At 40.7% G+C, this 18,084-nt stretch overlaps 1 protein-coding gene across 7 annotated transcripts in view; it reads right to left on the reverse strand.

Annotated features, from left to right (window-relative positions):
- Positions 1-1,224: 1,224 nt before the first annotated feature.
- The window catches only part of ZFPM2 (zinc finger protein, FOG family member 2), a 525,437-nt gene continuing 508,577 nt past the window's right edge, over positions 1,225-18,084 (reverse strand). For all 7 annotated transcript variants that reach the window (XM_061439163.1, XM_061439164.1, XM_061439169.1 and 4 more), the window contains 3 exons: positions 13,640-13,846; positions 8,040-8,264; positions 1,225-4,967 (listed from right to left, as the gene is read on the reverse strand). In XM_061439163.1, the coding sequence (XP_061295147.1) occupies positions 2,476-4,967; positions 8,040-8,264; positions 13,640-13,846 (2,924 nt within the window). In that variant the 3' untranslated portion in view covers positions 1,225-2,475. The remainder of the gene's footprint in view (positions 4,968-8,039; positions 8,265-13,639; positions 13,847-18,084) is intronic.

Below are 18,084 nucleotides of genomic sequence, written 5' to 3' on the forward strand. Positions count from 1 at the left end.
TTTTAAAGATGTTCCCTAAGTGATTCAAATGAAGGAATAGCGTTGGAAAACACTAACCTGAGCCAGATGACAAACTCCTTTAGAGAAGCCACCGCGTAACATACCTCTTTAGCTTTATGCTCAAAATAGTGGATACAGTCCAATGTGATCAATAAAGATATGTTGGTTGGCTTTCTTTTCTTTTTAAAAAAGGAAAAGGAAGAGACTGGGGAAGGAAGACCCCTTTGGCTTCATCCTCAAAATAGTGGATACAGTCCTAGTCATGATCAATAAAAATATGTTGCCTGGCAGACTTTCTTTTCTTTTAAAAGAAAAAAAAAAAAAAAAGGAAAAGGAAGAGATTGGGGAAGTAAGTCCTGTTAAGAATGCCCAGCCCTGCTGGTTTCCATCTGAGAGCCCAGCAGGTCTTCACGGCCAGTCCTGTGGTTCCCGAGGAACATGATACTACTAAAAGTAGATTCCTGCAAAACTCTACTAAGAATGTCAGTTTGGTTCACCTCACTGTCTAGTCACTGACTAAAACGGAAAACATCAGCTAAGATCAAGATTTTACATTTGAAAACAGTTATTCTCAACAAGCAACTGGAGAAAAGTTCTTGACCACACAATATATTTTTTACTGTTTTGTCACAGTATTTATAAGCTATGTTTGGAACTAGTACCTTATGTTCATTATGCTACCAAATTCAATAAGGAGGAAGAACAGTGCATCACAACCTACCTGCCAGCAGTGAGTCCTAGCCACAGGTGAGGCAACTGCCTTTCCAGCTGGGGAAGTTTCCGAAACTGTGGTAGACTGCATCTGTCTTGCTGTGTGACCGGTGCCATCTTGCCTCCTGAATCACATCTCAGCATCTCTGGATGGCCCATCAGATCTGCCATCATCTAACCAACATTATCTGCTCTTCATTCCCCCTCAACATGCAAACCCTTGGAATGAATAAATGAGAGGTGTGAAAACTAGGGTCTTGTACAAATTGCCAGCATGAAACCCAGGCATCTTTACTCATGAGTCACTTTACCATACCACTTTGCTGCTGCTCAAAAGACAAACGTCTCTCTCTGGCAAACTCCATCTAAAAGTTGGGTGCATGTAACCAACTTTGGTGCCAATTCTTCCGGTAGATTTTGTAAGCCTTTCAGACATTTATGAAATCAGTCTTTTTCTGTGCTACAGTTGGTAGGGGGTAGGGGGTGGAGGGGTAGAGAACACAAAGACAGTGCTTCTTAAATATATTTATAATGAAGAACTTTTCTAGTTCCAGAGCCTGGAGTCTCCAGTTCATTTTAATATAATAAGTTTTATATTAACTAGGTGCATAAAAAGGACAACCTCTTCCTGTACTGGTTTGTCATCATGTTACATTTATCCAGTACTATTTTGAACCTACTCATGTTACAAAGAACAGGCATATAGGGTTTCCCTTGTATTTTAAAGAAAAAAAGTATGCCAAACTTCTCCAACAATCTGGAATTTTATTCCATTCATATACATGCATAGTAACAACATTTGTTGAGAAATTATTTCTATCAGAAGTAGAACATTATCTTTGTGATCACCAGGTGCAGTATTGCTACTCTTATATTTAAATAGATCTTATATATGAATTAAATTCATACTTGCAGCATTGAGTTTAGGGTTTTGATTTAGACTGTGCCTTTCAAAAGATAAAACCGATTAATACTACTTCATTACTTACAATACTGCTTCCAGTAATTTTGTTCATTCTTACAAAGTATTGCATTTAACAGCAAAGGTTTAAAAATTGAGACAGAGCTGCATCAGCGAAAGAAAATACAAGTACTATACAAGAAAAAAATCGCCATCTTCATTTAACATACATGTTTAAGATTAAGAAAATGGACGGAAACGTACGGCTACATACAAATGCAAAGCCTAGTGACTAAGAGACTGTATCTGCTAAAATATAAAGTGCAAACGGAGCCTGATTATCCAAGAATTGAAATCTTAAGGCGAACTTATAGCACGTGTACTTAGAACATCTTTGCAAGTTATATTTTAGCATATACATGTATCTGCAACAGCATATAAGAAGAAATCAAGATACACAAGTGCTTTGGAAGCTATTTCTAAAATGCTTTTCTGTATTGTTTGTGACTATTTTCTTCAAAAGCTACTTACAGTGCAAACCATATGTGCTACACAATAACTATACAATAACATTACAAATGACTTTAATATAAAGTTTTTAAATAAAAAATAACATAACCACAGCTATGAATACTGCTGGTAAAATAAATTAAAATTTTTTTTTTTTGGAAAATGGCACCAATAATACACTTTACTAATGGACTGTAATGAAATTACACCTTAAGTCTTCAACTCAGCCGTAATGAATTATCTCCTGATCGCCCGGATGTAATTCAAATAGCTTTTTTTTTTTTCTGTACTGGGTAGAACAACATACTAAACACTGGTACCAAAGGTGACTGATGTCCATTGATTTAGTGATTTCATTTGACGTGTTCCGCGGCATGTGATGAGCAATAAAACTTTTTGTGAGTTATAAAGTTTGAGAGGTTGTTGAACTGGATGTCACAGAGCCGGCAGTATTTCCCACTGGTGGGCGCCTGGGTGGAGCCATTCACACTTTTTGCTATACTAGACAACTGGTCCTCTGCGGAGGGAATGCCTGGGGAGACGTTCTCGTTCGTGGTTAAGGGGTTCTCGGAGACCCAGGAGGGAGACTTGTGGCCGTCTTCACGCTGAGGGTTCTGGGCAATGTTCTCTTGCTGGGGGTTGGCGGCAGGACGCTCTTCTTGCTTCAGTCCACCGTTCACGATGACCATGCCTCGATTTTTGGGCAACAAGGGCAGGGAATCTTTCTTCGGCACAGCACACCCATTGGAAGAAGCCTGGCTTTTGGGAGATTCATTTTCCGCGTTTGTGCTTTGCTCCACGTCAGCGTTATGGATGACCAGAGAACCGGAAATGTAATCACTTGGCTTGATTCCATAGTACGGAGAAAGCTGGTCGGCTCCTTTTGCCTTCTTTATTGCTCCAGGGTACAGGCATTGGGGAAGAAACAAATGTTTGTTTTCTTCTTTTGTCGCGATGAGCTGAGCGGCTTCGCTGAAGACTTTCAGGCCCTGCAGCGTCGCTAAATGGGATGAGAATAAATTTCCATTGGGGGAGGGCTGCTTCAGATTGCCATTTTTCTCACATTTTATGATGCTTCTTTCATAGCTGACATCGGGGCTGCTTCGTTCGCTTTCTGGATTTGGAAACACTTTGCTGTCGAGCGGAGCCAGGTCGTTCCGCTGATGCGCGGTGACCGGGCAGAAGTTTTGCTTGTGGGCCAGGTAGTTTTCCACCTTGTTGAAACTGATCTTGCACACGGTGCACTCGTGGTAGTCCAGCAGCCTTTTGGGAGACGCGGTCGTCCGCTCAGACTGGGATAAACACTTTTTGCTGAGATCGATGGGGACATCCATCTCCAGGCAGGAGACGCTGGAATGAGCAGTGTCACATTTAGAAACCGGGACACACTTGTTCATGGCCAGGGAGGTTTCCAAGTGCTTTGAGACAATTCCGGGAAAGAGTTCGCATCTTGGATGGTAGCATTCGCCCAGCCCTTCCGTGGCTTCTTGGGTGGAGGTACAGGGATTGCTGAGGTTGGCTACATCAAGAAAGCGCTGCTGGACCAGCTGGGGCCTTTGATCCTGTTCGGGCAGGCACATCTCATACATCTTCCTGCGCTTGCGCGTGCGCATGGTTCTCTGCATGGCAGGCACTTTGTTGGAAGCCGACCTCTTGAGCGGAGGGTCGTGGCGTGTCGCACAATAATACTGTTTGTGGACCATGTAGGTTTCGTGCCGGCTGAAAGTAATGTTGCAAGCTTCACAGGTAGTCTTATTTGGGTCACTTTCCCCATCCACTAAGGGGACGCTGGGGTTTTTGACATCAACAGGTTTCCCATTAATTTTATCATCATTGCTATTGGGGGTGGAGAGCTTCTTAGCTTGCGTGGAAAAGTCCTTGTCGTGGCCCTTCCCGTTTGGCCCAATTAAATCTAAAACGGCGGAAGAATTGATGCAGGGTGTTTGAAGAAGTGGATTCTCGGGATCGGCAGAGTGAGCGGCTGGATTGAGAAGATTGATGGAGGGCTGACCCGTGTTGGGACTCACAGCCTCCTGCATCTTTTCTGAAACCCCAGGGAACTCAGGGGACTTGGCCATCTGCTGCCATCGGCTGCTGCAGTAATGTTTTTTGTGTACTAGATAATTATCCAAGTTATTGAAGGTTATGTTGCACTCAAAACAGGTAGCCCCCTTGGGCATCAGGGGGCTGTAAATGACAGGAGGGTAGCTACTACTTCCGTGCCTCAGTCGCCGGTGTACCAGTTCAGACATCTTGGCTAAGATCTCTGAAGCTTGAGGGACCATTGTAATATCTTGGGGAAAAGCAAACTGAGATAGAAAGGGTCCCACGGGGAAAGAAGGCCCAATATTAGGCTGAACTGGAGATGAGGCGAGTCTTGGACTAGAGGGCTCAGACTTTATTTTCGTGTAAGAAAAGCTTTGTTTATTGGTTGTAGGCTGAATTTCGGGTCTCTGGTTAGTGAGAAAGAGCTGAGTCTTTTTCTCACACTTGTCCAGCTCCGTGTCAGAGCTCGCATCTTTAGTCTGCATGGCCTTTTGGCTCTGGGGGAGCTCACTTCTGGTCAGCAAGTCTGTGGCTGGCTGTAAGCTGTCTTCAGTTCCACTTGGAGAGTGTTCCATGTCACTTTCTCGGGGCAGTTTGCTGCCAGGGACATGGAGCTCCTGGTGCTGCAGTAACTCCCTCTGAGTCTGGAAGCCAAAGTGGCAGTGATTGCATCGGAAGGCAGCTTGAGTGAGATGGGAGAACAGGTGTTGGTGAAAGTTGATCACAGAATCAGCAGTGTAGCTACAGACGGTGCATTTTAGACTAGCACCAGGGGGGAGGAATTCTTCCATTTTCACTCCTGGAGAAACATACAAAATCAGAATACTGAGAACCACACATTTTGGTTTGCTGGTGATATGAACCATTACTAATGACCTCATGTCTTCAACACAGCAGAAATGAACTGAAATCTTGCAGAATCTCATTTGAGATATTAACTTTTTTCCTATGATACCTTTCACCATATGTGATAATAATAAACTGTAGTTAATACTTTCTAAAGCACTTTCATGAGTATTATCACATTGTAGTGGGATGGGCACTGCTGTTTTAATTTTACAGGTCAGAAAACAAATTCAAGGAGGCTAAAGGAATTGATTATGGTAATAAATCTCAATAATCATCTAATAAATTCAGTGATGAAGCCATGCCCAGACCTCAGATTTTATGATTTCTAATCCAATAAGTCTTCTTACCAAACCACTGTGCTCTACAGTAGGAAGAGGCAGGCATTTATCAGAGATAATTTTGACAACCTGTGTGCAAACTAAATAACTTAGTGCACTTAATGTGCTAGAATTATAAAACAGAATCCAAATAGAAATCATTTTGTAAAGTAATTAATAACATCCTAATTTATCTTTGGTAAAAATTTAGAATTTCATGTTTTGCTTAATATGGGTTATCTTTATCCAGGGCTGGTATTCAGCTGATATTTACTAGTATGTTCAACTATATTAGTATACTAATATAGTCGTTTCAGACTGACATTTGTGCTGATTGATCATGGCCTGTTTCTGGTCAGTTATTAAATATTTTGAATATCACCACTGACTGGTGGATAAGTCTCAATGCAATATTGTGATTTACAAGAAATGTATATTTGGTCACTCACATGAAGAAAATCTATTTCTCCTATGCATCTGGTCTTTATCCTTGGTTCCTGGCTCAAGGCTTCTAAAACTGTTGGAATGTCTTGCGATAAATATGTCTTTATGTTAATGAGGTGACTTTTGTAAAGCACTCAGGTAACCTAAGGATGGAGACTGGTTGCCAGAAGAACTAACCTTGTGAGTAAAGGGTTAGAACTTACGCTGCCTTCCACTTCTGGGAAGAAGGGCTGGAGATTAAGTTCAATTGCCAATGGCCAATAACTTAATCAATCATGCCTATGTAATGAAGCCTCCTTGCCCATTCCCAAACCTAGCCCTATTCATCTCATCCATCTGGCTGTTCCTGAGTTATATCCTTTTAAAATAAACTAGTAATCTAGTGAGTTAATGTGTTATCTGAGTTCTGTGAATCACTCTAGCAAATCAATCAAACCGAGGGGGTACTGTGGCAATCTCTGATTTACAGCTAGTTGGTCAGGAGCACAGTAGACTGGTCTGAATTGGAATGAGAGTGAGGGGGGTCCCTCTTGTAGAACTGACCCCTTAATCTGTGGAATTCAATGCTGTTTCTTGGTAGCGTCAGAACTGAGTGGAGTTGAATTGCAGGACACCCAGTTGGTGTCTAAAGAATTACTTGGGGGGCAGGGGGCGGGGGGAACCATTCCCCTATGAATTGGAATTGGGAGCTAGATACTTTTATTCACTAAGGTCAACTCCTGTCCCATTTGTTCTCATATGGTTAAGTCAGGCTTGCTTCCTCTTCTCTGTACTCTAGACTAAAATGAGAAATACCTTCTATATTCATAAAATAAAAATATGGCAACAGCACCCAGTCCTACAGTGATAAAAGAGGACTTCTTTTATTTTTCTCCTTAGCTAATCCAGGACTCATTTTTCTACTGAGCTGGAAAAATCTCTTATTTTTGTTTTGTGCATGACTTTACACTCACTGTGTGAGACAACCAACCTGTTTCTGCTTCCCCTGGTTTATCACCTACATAAAGACAGCTCATTTGTAGGGAAAAGGTAGAGAATGAGTAAAAAGAAAATTGCCTATTTTTATGGGTACAAAGACAAAAGCTTGCACAGTACTAGAGTATTGTAGATTGGAGTTAGTTTTTTTTTTTTTTTTTTTAACTGAGCACCTATTTTAATTTTTAATTATTCAACCCAAGCAAAAACAGTGAAGGAAGTCAGTCAGGGGTGTCTAACAAGTTTTGTATTCTAGGTGCTGAAGAACTGTGATTCCCAAAACTTGGTTTGCCCTATCCAAAAATGTTCGAAAAAAATACCTAAAATTAATGTAATTATGTACATTTGGTTCACTTTAATTATTTTTAAAATATAGGAATTAGAATACTATGAGGTGATACTGATGATGACTGGGCATACAATTCCAAAATAAATGGGAATAGTAAAAAAGAGGGGATATGTGAATACATACAGCTGAGTAGACACACAACATTGTAAAGCATATATACTCCAATAAAAAGTAATTTAAAAAAATGGGAACAGTTGCCACCTTGCTGGTAAGGGAAGGCTTTAAAAAAAGAAGACTTGTTTTTCAGGCTAATTTTTCCTAAGAAGTTTTAACACATAGCACTAAAAGTGTTTTTATGTCAAAAATTCAACTGTGTTGTTATCATGCACACTCTAGAAGTCAGGAACCTTTTACAGATCCGTATTTAAAAGTTAATTTCTCTCAAATGGGATTTTAATTGGATCTTTCAAAATAAAGCTTTATTTCCATTCAGCAATAATGGAATTTTTGGAAATTCCATTGGAATTTTATGGAAAAAGCAATTTTACTTTTTATGTAAAATATGTAAAAATACAAGTATTTTTTATGTACCTACTATTTAGTCCCTGCTGTGTTGGAAACAGTGCATGGTAAGTTTGCAAAGATCACCTGGCACAGAAATGAATGAATATTGATGACAATATACAAAGGGTATTGCGATTTCTAAAACTGATGCTATTTGACTTTAGTTGGAAAAAAAACTATAGAGTGCTTTGGCCTGTAAGCTGAGCACTGTAAGTCGTTAGAAAAGAATTCAGACCCAAGTCCTTTGAACAGAATATACTGATTGTACGTGACAAAAGGTAATAACTATCTGGTTCAGCAAGTTTAATTTTGATTTTATAGGCAGGAAGAGACGTATGAATGAATGTACGCACAATATGTACGAATGTACATGTGTATGTATTTAGAGAAAGAACAGGTCTCCTGGAGCAGAAGAAACAAGGGAGGCACTTACCACTGTGTGAGTTCAGGTGCATTTCTAGAGCTCGGGCATTTGAAAAGCTCTTGGTGCATTGTGGGAAGGGACACAGGCTGGAAATCTGAGGAGCAGTGTCCTCATTTTCCTCTGACACTGGTGCAGCTTCTCTTTGCCTTCCACTGCAATAGTACATCAGATGGGCTTGCAGATTCCGCTCACTGCGATACCAGATGCCACAGGACTTGCAAGGGAATATATCCTCTGCAAGCAGAAACACAGGGACACGTTAGCTGCTGCCCACTTAGAGCCATTCATGGGTAAACAGCATTTGGTTCAGTTTTTTTGAGTCTGCTCTCTGGTTCTGAATTAGGTAATCAGACAGTGGCTAGTGAATTGTTGGTGTTGTTCCACTGTACAGGACTGAGCTTATAAAGGAATGTTACATTCAATGCAATTTACTTTCACACAGACTCTTTAAAAAGTGGTGCTGTAGGAGACTCCCAACATAAAGCACAAGAGGTTGATCCTAAATTGTTTATATTGTATTTATGGTTTAGAAAAGTAGGCGTTTAGAAAATAGCAGTATGAAATGTTTTATCTGCTTGATTAAAAGGTAAAGGATCTAATGGCTGCTGCAGTGAAGTCAACTCCTGACATCACTTATTCATTTAATAAATTAATTACAGAGTGCCTCCTAAGTGCCTGATTTATGCTGAGTTGGCTGTAAAACAAAATGAGAGACAAAACAGCTGTTCTTAAGGAGCTTAGATAGCTTGGGACTGGTTAACAGGTGGTTAGATCATTATATAAGAATGTGATGACTGCTCTGATGGAGGTATCTGAGGGGTGTTTTAGGGCATGGAAAAGAGATACAAGTCTGGGAGAGAACTGGAGGGAGGATGAGGTGAGAGAAGGATTTAGAGGGGAGACGATGACATGCCTTAGCTGCATTGTGAAAGGTGAAATTAATCTAGTCAGGTGGAGAAGGGGATTGTATTCTTGTAGTCAAGAGATCATTCATGGGAGTCTACGAGGGACTGGGTGGAGGCTGAGAGGCTATTATGTAATCTCAGGTAAAGAGCTGGAAGAGATGAGGCTGCAGAAGGCAGGGACAGACTACCAAAGACCATGGATACTTTTATTTTGGTGGGGGGGGGGGCTCACTGCATGTCATGAAGGATCTTAGTTCTCTGACCAGGGGTTGAACCTGTGCCCTTGGCAGGAGTCCTGACCACTGAACCACCAGGGAATTCCCCACTGTAGGGCTTTTAAAGCTCAGGTTTCTATCTCAATGAGTATGGAAAGTTATTGAATCATTTTAAATAACAGATTGACAGAAACCGCTATGATATAATGCTCACTGTGGAGCAGAATTTGAAGGTAGCAACTTTGGAAGGAAGACTTTTATGATAATTGAAGTAATCTAAGTGATCTATGTTACAGTTTGAATTGTAACTAATAGCCATATAGTTTTTGTTAAGTTCAGTTCAGTTCAGTCCCTCAGTAGTGTCCGACTCTTTGGGACCCCATGAATTGCAGCACGCCAGGCCTCCCTGTCCATCACCATCTCCCGGAGTTCACTCAAACTCACGTCCATCGAGTCAGTGATGCCATCCAGCCATCTCATCCTCTGTCGTCCCCTTCTCCTCCTGCCCCCAATACCTCCCAGCATCAGAGTCTTTTCCAATGAGTCAACTCTTCACATGAGGTGGCCAAAGTACTGGAGTTTCAGCTTTAGCATCATTCCTTCCAAAGAACACCCAGGGCTGATCTCCTTTAGAATGGACTGGTTGGATCTCCTTGCAGTCCAAGGGACTCTCAAGAGTCTTCTCCAACACCACACTTCAAAAGCATCAATTCTTCGGTGCTCAGCTTTCTTCACAGTCTAACTCTCACATCCATACATGACCACAGGAAAAACCATAGCCTTGACTAGACGGACCTTTGTTGGCAAAGTAATGTCTCTGCTTTTGAATATGCTATCTAGGTTGGTCATAACTTTCCTTCCAAGGAGTAAGTGTCTTTTAATTTCATGGCTGCAGTCACCATCTGCAGTTATTTTGGAGCCTAAAAAGATAAAGTCTGACACTGTTTCCACGGTTTCCCCATCTATTTGCCATGAAGTGATGGGACCAGATGCCATGATCTTCGTTTTCTGAATGTTGAGCTTTAAGCCAACTTTTTCACTCTCCTCTTTCACTTTCATCAAGAGGCTCTTTAGTTCCTCTTCACTTTCTGCCATAAGGGTGATGTCATCTGCCTATCTGAGGTTATTGATATTTCTCCTGGCAATCTTGATTCCAGCCTGTGTTTCTTCCAGTCCAGCGTTTCTCATGATGTACTCTGCATATAAGTTAAATAAGCAGGGTGACGATATACAGCCTGGACGTACTCCTTTCCCAATTTGGAACCAGTCTGTTGTTCCATGTCCAGTTCTAACTGTTGCTTCCTGACCTGCATACAGGTTTCTCAAGAGGCAGGTCAGGTGGTCTGGTATTCCCATCTCTCAGAATTTTCCACAGTTTCTTGTGAGCCACACAGTCAAAAGCTTTGGCATAGTCAATAGAGCAGAAATAGATGTTTTCCTGGAACTCTCTTGCCTTTTCCATGATCCAGCGGATGTTGGTAATTTGATCTCTGGTTCCTCTGCCTTTTCTAAAACCAGCTTGAAGTTCACGGTTCACATATTGCTGAAGCCTGGCTTAGAGAATTTTGAGCATTACTTTACTAGTGTGTGAGATGAGTGCAAATGTGCAGTAGTTTGAGCATTCTTTGGCATTGCCTTTCTTTGGGATTGGAATGAAAACTGACCCTTTTCAGTCCTGTGGCCACTGCTGAGTTTTCCAAATTTGCTGGCATATTGAGTGCAGCACTTTCACAGCATCATCTTTCAGGATTTGAAATAGCTCAACTTGAATTCCATCACCTCGTGCTATAATATGTATGATATGTATTTCTCATGGATTCATTCATGGAAAATTTCTGTGTGTGTTTTCACCCCCATTCATTGATAGGTAAAGAATGTGAGGTTGAGTAACTTGCCATGATCATGTAAGTGGGTGAACTGAGATTGGAAAACCCTGGTGTAAACACTCTTCCATAATACCTCAGTGGCAAGAGGGACAGAGGAAGAAAAATTACATTGAGGAAGCAGAACTGACTGAAAGTGATGACCACTAGTTTGGAGGGTAAGGTTTGTCCTTGGTGCCTAGGCTTCTTGTTAGCATTTCTGTGTTAAGTGATGGTTCATTCATCTCTACAGGGCATAGAAGACAGCTGGGTGATGAATTCAGACTAGCGCATGTATAGCGACCAACTCTGACACTGTATTGTGCAAACCTGGCACTTTTATAGTGAAAGGGGGCATGGATCAGAGGGGATGGCAGGTAACCCTGTAAACTGGGACAAATCCAGGCACACTGGGGTACATGGTCACATTAGATGCATGCAAGTGGGTATTTCTGTGAGAAAGAGAGATGAACATTGCAAAGATGGCAACAGAGGTCTGAAACTTGCCAGACACAGCTGGACCTGTGATTTATAAACTGTCAATGTATAGTGGGTGGTGGAAACCCATGATAGTGAAGGAGGCAGCTCAAGAGATCCTGTTGAAGGAGATAAGGAGAAAATTAAGGACCAAATTCTCGTGAACGAGAAGTAAGGAACAGGTAGGTACAATACAGAATTTCCCAATACAATCTAACTACAAAATTACACCTGGCTACTGTTTATTATTTAACCCTTCCCACCCAAGTTAGTTACATTTACACTTCAGAGGGCCACAATATTTAATAAAGTGGCTATTTATGCAAGATGACTTTAGCTGATTAGCTAATTAAAGAATGAGAACAAAAGCCTGTATGCATCCATGTTGATTTATTTGAGATTAACAGTTATCTTGCTACAGAAAGCAAAAAAAGTATAACCTCAAATAGAATGAACATTCATACACTGAAGCGTCGCAATAATATAAGGTACCCCTAGGATACCTGGTGGGCATCCCCGGTGACTCAGTGGTAAAGAATCTGCTTGCACTGCCAAGCCACAGGAGACACGGGTTCGATCCCTGAGTCAGGAAGATCCCCTAGAGGAAGGCATGGCAACCCACTCCAGTATTCTTGCCTAAAGAATCCCCATGGACAGAGGAGCCTGGTGGGCTCCAGTTCATAGGGTTTCAAAGGGTCAGACACGACTGAAATGACTTAGTATGTATGTATAGGATATCTGGTAACAAAACCACTTGGTCTCAAATGCAAGTTATATCAAGTTCCTCACTATCCAAAGTAAAGGTACAATAAAGAAGATAACTACATTTACACTAAGGACATCTGAAAATACTGACTTGGGTTGGGTGCACTGAATCCAGTGGTTGCATGCAGAATAATTCCAGATATACATGAGAAGTTCTTATTCTAGAGGATGCAGTTATAGCAAGAACATAATTACTGTTGAATATATGTGTATATATATATATATATATATATATAATATTGAGACATGGCTGTAGTCTCTAGAATTTTCTGCATCATTCAAAGTCACAGGCATTTTCAAGGACATTTTTGACTCAAGGCAATATTTCACTTGCCCACTGGCTTCAGCTTCTGTTCTCCTCTTAAGATGTAACTGGTACTCATACTTTCTCTCAGAGACGGATAAAAGCAGAGTGGACTCTAGAACTCGGATCTGGGGACTCCTGCATCATTGATTTTAGGTCACATCAGGTGTCACTATGTGTTCCAGAAATACAAACTAAGTTCAAAAGCCCTTTTAATAAAATATAATCCCAAAGACAGATTTTCCAGGGCATATTTTCAAATTTTGCATACAAAGTACTCCAAGAAGTATTTTTCTTTCTCTTTTTAATTTTTTATATTAGATGGTGTCTTGATTTATCTAGCCTACATTTCCCTTTCATTAGTATATCTAATCCAGAAAAGGCAATGGCAACCCACCCCAGTACTCTTGCCTAGAAAATCCCATGGATGGAGGAGCCTGGTGGGCTGAAGCCCATGGGGTCGCTACAGTCGGACACGACTGAGCAACTTCACTTTCACTTTTCACTTCCATGCATTGGAGAAGGAAATGGCAACCCACTCCAGTGTTCTTGCCTGGAGAATCCCAGGGACGGGGGAGCCTGGTGGGCTGCCGTCTATGGGGTCGCACAGAGTCCGACACGACTGAAGCGACTTAGCAGCAGCAGCAGCATATCTAATCAAATTTGATTTTGTTTCCTTTTTCTTATGTTTTAACTCTCTGGCTCTTAATACCAAAATTATTCTACCATAGGAGCATCAGTGAAAGATATTAGCCTTCTTATAGCTAAATAGCCTTAAACATTGCTTAGTATAGAATATCAGATTTTCGTTTGTGACGTTCAGGAATCCCAACATGAAATGAATGAATTTAAGTTCTTTTTATATTCCCATGAGAAATGATCTCTCTCTCTCTCTCTCTCTCTCTCTCTCACACACACACACACACAGGGTTAAAGTTGGAGAGAAGATCAAATAAAATCACAGCACTGGAGGAAAACTCTGTCCCTGGTTGCCTGTCAGTAGACATTATTTTTTTCTCTCCCATAAATACCCATCACCACTACAAAGCTATTGTACTGGGCTATTACACTCAAAACTTACTATTGACAATAGCTGTGGGCAAAATAGAAGCCATGGCAGCTTGCTGAGGAAGCAGCTGAATTGAGTCCAGCAGGCGCGCCGGGTACATCCCTTCTGTAAGAGTCATCTGACTGGCAGCTTGTAGCCTTGAGTCAAAATCCACCACAAAGGCAATTAGCTCTTCACCCTCAGAGATGGCCTTCGTAGTCGTGCACCAAAGCTGACCCCCTATTAAGAAAAAAAAAGGAAGAGAAAGATAGAATTGACATAGAATGCTCCAGCCTGCTGTACATTGGATTGATGTTAACAGCACCTTCTCATTTTCACATCAGTTTCTACTGGGTGGAGTGTTGGATCAAGACAACAGCTGCCCTCCTCTTCCCTTTGTTCACTTAAAACAATAAAACAGCCAGTTATTTTACCAGCGACACAGGTTTATAATAGCAAAGAACTGCAATTCGGGACAGGCAACTATGGCAAACCACATGAAAGTCTGGTAAAACAAGAGAGGAAATTTTTATAGAAAAGGGGAAGTTGGAGAGCTATGATAAACCAAAAGTCCATTGGAAACTGGAAGTTTGAAATATAGTGGCTTTTCATTGGCTGAGTTGTTACAGACTTTCATTGGCTGAGCTGTTGTCAGGTGACGAGAAATGCTTTCTTCCTCCAGTTGAGCGGCATTAAATAGTGTCACTTCCTGATGGAGATACAAAGTCCATTTCTTCCTGTTGGGCTCTGTATTGAAGTTAAGTGGTACTTGCCAGCTCCTGCATCTGACCTTCCTACTCCATTTTATGAATTTTCATACCTCCTGTGTGGAAAATTATATTTCTTGCATTAAATGTACTGTTCAGTGATCAACAGTGGGAGAAGACTAAGGACCGAGTATAGACATAATCTGTACAGAGTTTTGTCAAAACGTTGACAACTTTTTGCCTTCTGGTGCTTGACTTAATCATTAACCGTGCTATTACATGGTATATACTGCCAAAGAACAAGCATGGTAGGGATCCAAGCACAAAATGTATTCCAAGTGAGCCTTTGAAGTTACTCTTCCTATACCTTACTCCTCTTTTTCTCTCTTTCCCAGACACTGATATATCAGATACTGATACTGGTGTGTGTGTGTGTGTGTGTGTGTGTGTGTGTGTGTATATATATATATATATATATATATGATACCTAAAACTACAAAGCAAGTAAACAAACTTCCTAAAATTTAGAAAGTTTAAATGAAATTCCAGTTAGTTTTGTTCTCCGCATAAGTCTGCTTCCATTTTTTTTTTTTTTTCCGGAGGGGCAGATGCTGAGTGATCTTTATTTTTATAATATTTCTTATAATACAGCTTCTTTATCTCTCTTTACCCTGACTGAACTTCCTGAAAAGAAGATACACCAAAGATCCTTTTCAAAAAGGCTTATTTAAATAAAGATTTGTTTAAATGAAAAGAACCCTTTCTTCAAACACTAAGATAGACTCTGGCTCGGCGCTTCAAATGATCACGTGTGGTGCATTAAAAAGAAAATTAACTATGCAAGTACATCTTCTAATGTATTGGAATGCGATAGCAAATGCTCATTTATTTAACATGTTTAGACAGGCAAAGCACTTATATTTTGTTATCTACACTCTCAGGCCTAGATACGTATCCTATACAGTTATGCCTGAAATAATATGGCATAGTTGATATGTTATAAAGCTTTTTTCTCATTGTGTATATATTGCAAGGCTATATATTGTACTCATTAAGCAAGCAAAAACTGTATCCATTCTGATAAGTAATATTGCTCTGTTTATCTTTCAGAGTAACTGCCTTTTCAACTGCACTTCATTTTTTCCACCCTCAAAGAGATCATAGTTTTTAAACAACTTGTGGTAAAACTCGGGTGGAAAAGATAACAACAGCATATGATATGGCACAGTTGACTAGAAGATTCAGGACATCGCTTTAGAGAGACCTGGGACGTTAATTAAAGCAGCTGATTAAATGTTAGAGGCAAGCAAACAAGACACCGTTTGTGACAGTATGTTTGTGAAAAAATAAAGCTAAAATTACCGACCTCAAATTTATGTGAACATTTCCAAGGAAAACACACATTTACTAAAGGACTAGAAAACAACCACTTTTTTTTTTCCACTTTGGCGCTAACATATCTGAAAGAATACAAATTTGCCCAAGTTGAAAAACAGATTCATTTTGGTACTGATTGATTGATTTACAAACGTAGAAGCTAAATGGCATCATCGTGGAATTCGATGATGGAATTCGTGGAAAGCGCTAAGTTGGTGCTGTTTCTGCTGGTGCCACCTCTTTCACCCGGGAGGCTTCTGCATTTGGCTGCTCTGCCTTCTCTGATGTGCATACAGATCCAAACTACTCACGGCTCTAGACAAGGTAATCATCTGCACCTTATCTTTCCTCTGGGAAGCTGCTTATTAAGTGAGTCCGTGTAATAGAGAGGTGGGGAGGGCAGAGGCAGGCAGTTCAGCCTCCTAGCCTGGTCTTTTGGAGTCACGGGATTTCAGCGTTGAACTGCATAACTTATATTACTGGTAATAGTTTCCCATTTTTGATAAATTTATATTGTTGGTAAATCTAGCTATGGCTATGTTTTACAACGGAAAAGTTGTAAATTCAGGTACCCAGGAGAAATCAATAGTTTAGAGAAGGTAGCACTCAGCTTATCTTTATCACAGCAGTGAGCTCCATAGCAAGATGACTCCGAGTACTTGTGCTCAAACTTTGAACCCAAAAGATCCAGTCAATAAAATAAAATAAAATCCACAAATTATTAAGTGCAAGAGGGAGGAGATATATGTATACTTATAGCTGATTCACATTGTTGGACAGCAGAAACCAACACAACATTGTAAAACAATTATCTTCCAATTAAAAAAAAAAGAATAAAGAAACATGTAGAAAAACTTCTCCAAAAAACAAACAAAAAATCATTTTTCTACATTATTAGGCAGCCTGGCAGCAGTAATACATATGTTTTTGGACGTGTTCAGTAATGTTTCATATTTTATTGTCTTTACCATTTTATATTATGGTTTCAGCAGAGCATGTCATTTTAAAAGGCTAAATTGGACTGAAAATGTACTTTGCAGGTTTGACGAGAGAGTCAGCTGTTTTAGGATTTAGTCTTTCAAATGAATCATTCAGTTCAGTATTCACTGAACTCCCCACTGTGTGCCAGGCCGGGTGCTTTGGCTTCACACACACCTTACATACAAACTGAATGTACACATGTAAACGAATTCTAATACTACATGCTGGTGTCATGCCCTAGTGCTAAAGAAAATGTGAGACAGGTGAATAGCTGAGACTTCTTGGGGGAGTCAGGCAAGGCATCCCAGATGACTTTTTTCTTTTTTTATTAACTCAAGAAGAATAGAGGTAAACTAGCTGAAGCGTTTTGGGGGGACCTGGCATCATTACTGGCAGAGAAAGGTACATGGGTGTGAGGGCAGGGCTACGGAAGAGACTCAGGGGCTGGCAAACCTGGAGCTTGGAGCCTGAGGGAGGAAACAGGTGGATTATGGGAAGTGGGGCGCCGGAACCAGCCTGTTCAGGATCACAGGGTGGGATGTTCAACTGTCAGGAGTTTTGAGTGCTGTTGATGTCAGGTTGGTAACTAGATACTAGCCGCTGTGAGAGCTGGAGCATCTGCTGTCAAAATTGGAAACATTACAAATCAGGGCTTCCTCCCACAAAAAATTTAGAAGAGGGTGAGACAGTTTTGATGTAACATAAAAACAGTTGTGTCTGGCTCATGGTGGGGAGATGGTGTGCATTTTTTTTTTTTCCAGTGAATGAATGAAAAAATTTTTGACCTGAGCTCTTCCCCCTCAGAATATAGATCTGAGGGTCATGAGGAGAATAAACTGAAGGGGTAGGAAATGTTACCTCAAAGGCTATTAGGAGGCTGTTGTACTTAGTTCAGTTGTAAGACGTGTAAATTGTAAGGTAGCAAAGGGCCAGTTTCCAGAGACATGGCTGAGAGAGGACTGGGGTAGTTTCGTGAGATGGACAAGAAAAAGGAAATTCTTGAAAGTGACACAGACTTTCCTGGTTTGGGAAACCAGATGATGGTAATTCCATTAGCAACATAGGACTGGAAAAGGTCAGTTTTCATTCCAATCCCAAAGAAAGGCAATGCCAAAGAATGCTCAAACTACCGCACAATTGCACTCATCTCACATGCTAGTAAAGTAATGCTCAAAATTTTCCAAGCCAGGCTTCAGCAATATGTGAACGGTGAACTTCTAGATGTTCAAGCTGGTTTTAGAAAAGGCAGAGGAACCAGAGATCAAATTGCTAACATCTGCTGGATCATCAAAAAAGCAAGAGAGTTCCAGGAAAACATCTATTTGTGCTTTATTGACTATGCCAAAGCCTTTGACTGTGTGGATCACAATAAACTGGAAAATTCTGAAAGAGATGGGAATACCAGACCACCTG

This window comes from Bos javanicus, chromosome 14 (genome assembly GCF_032452875.1).
Source record: "Bos javanicus breed banteng chromosome 14, ARS-OSU_banteng_1.0, whole genome shotgun sequence".
NCBI lineage: Eukaryota > Metazoa > Chordata > Mammalia > Artiodactyla > Bovidae > Bos > Bos javanicus.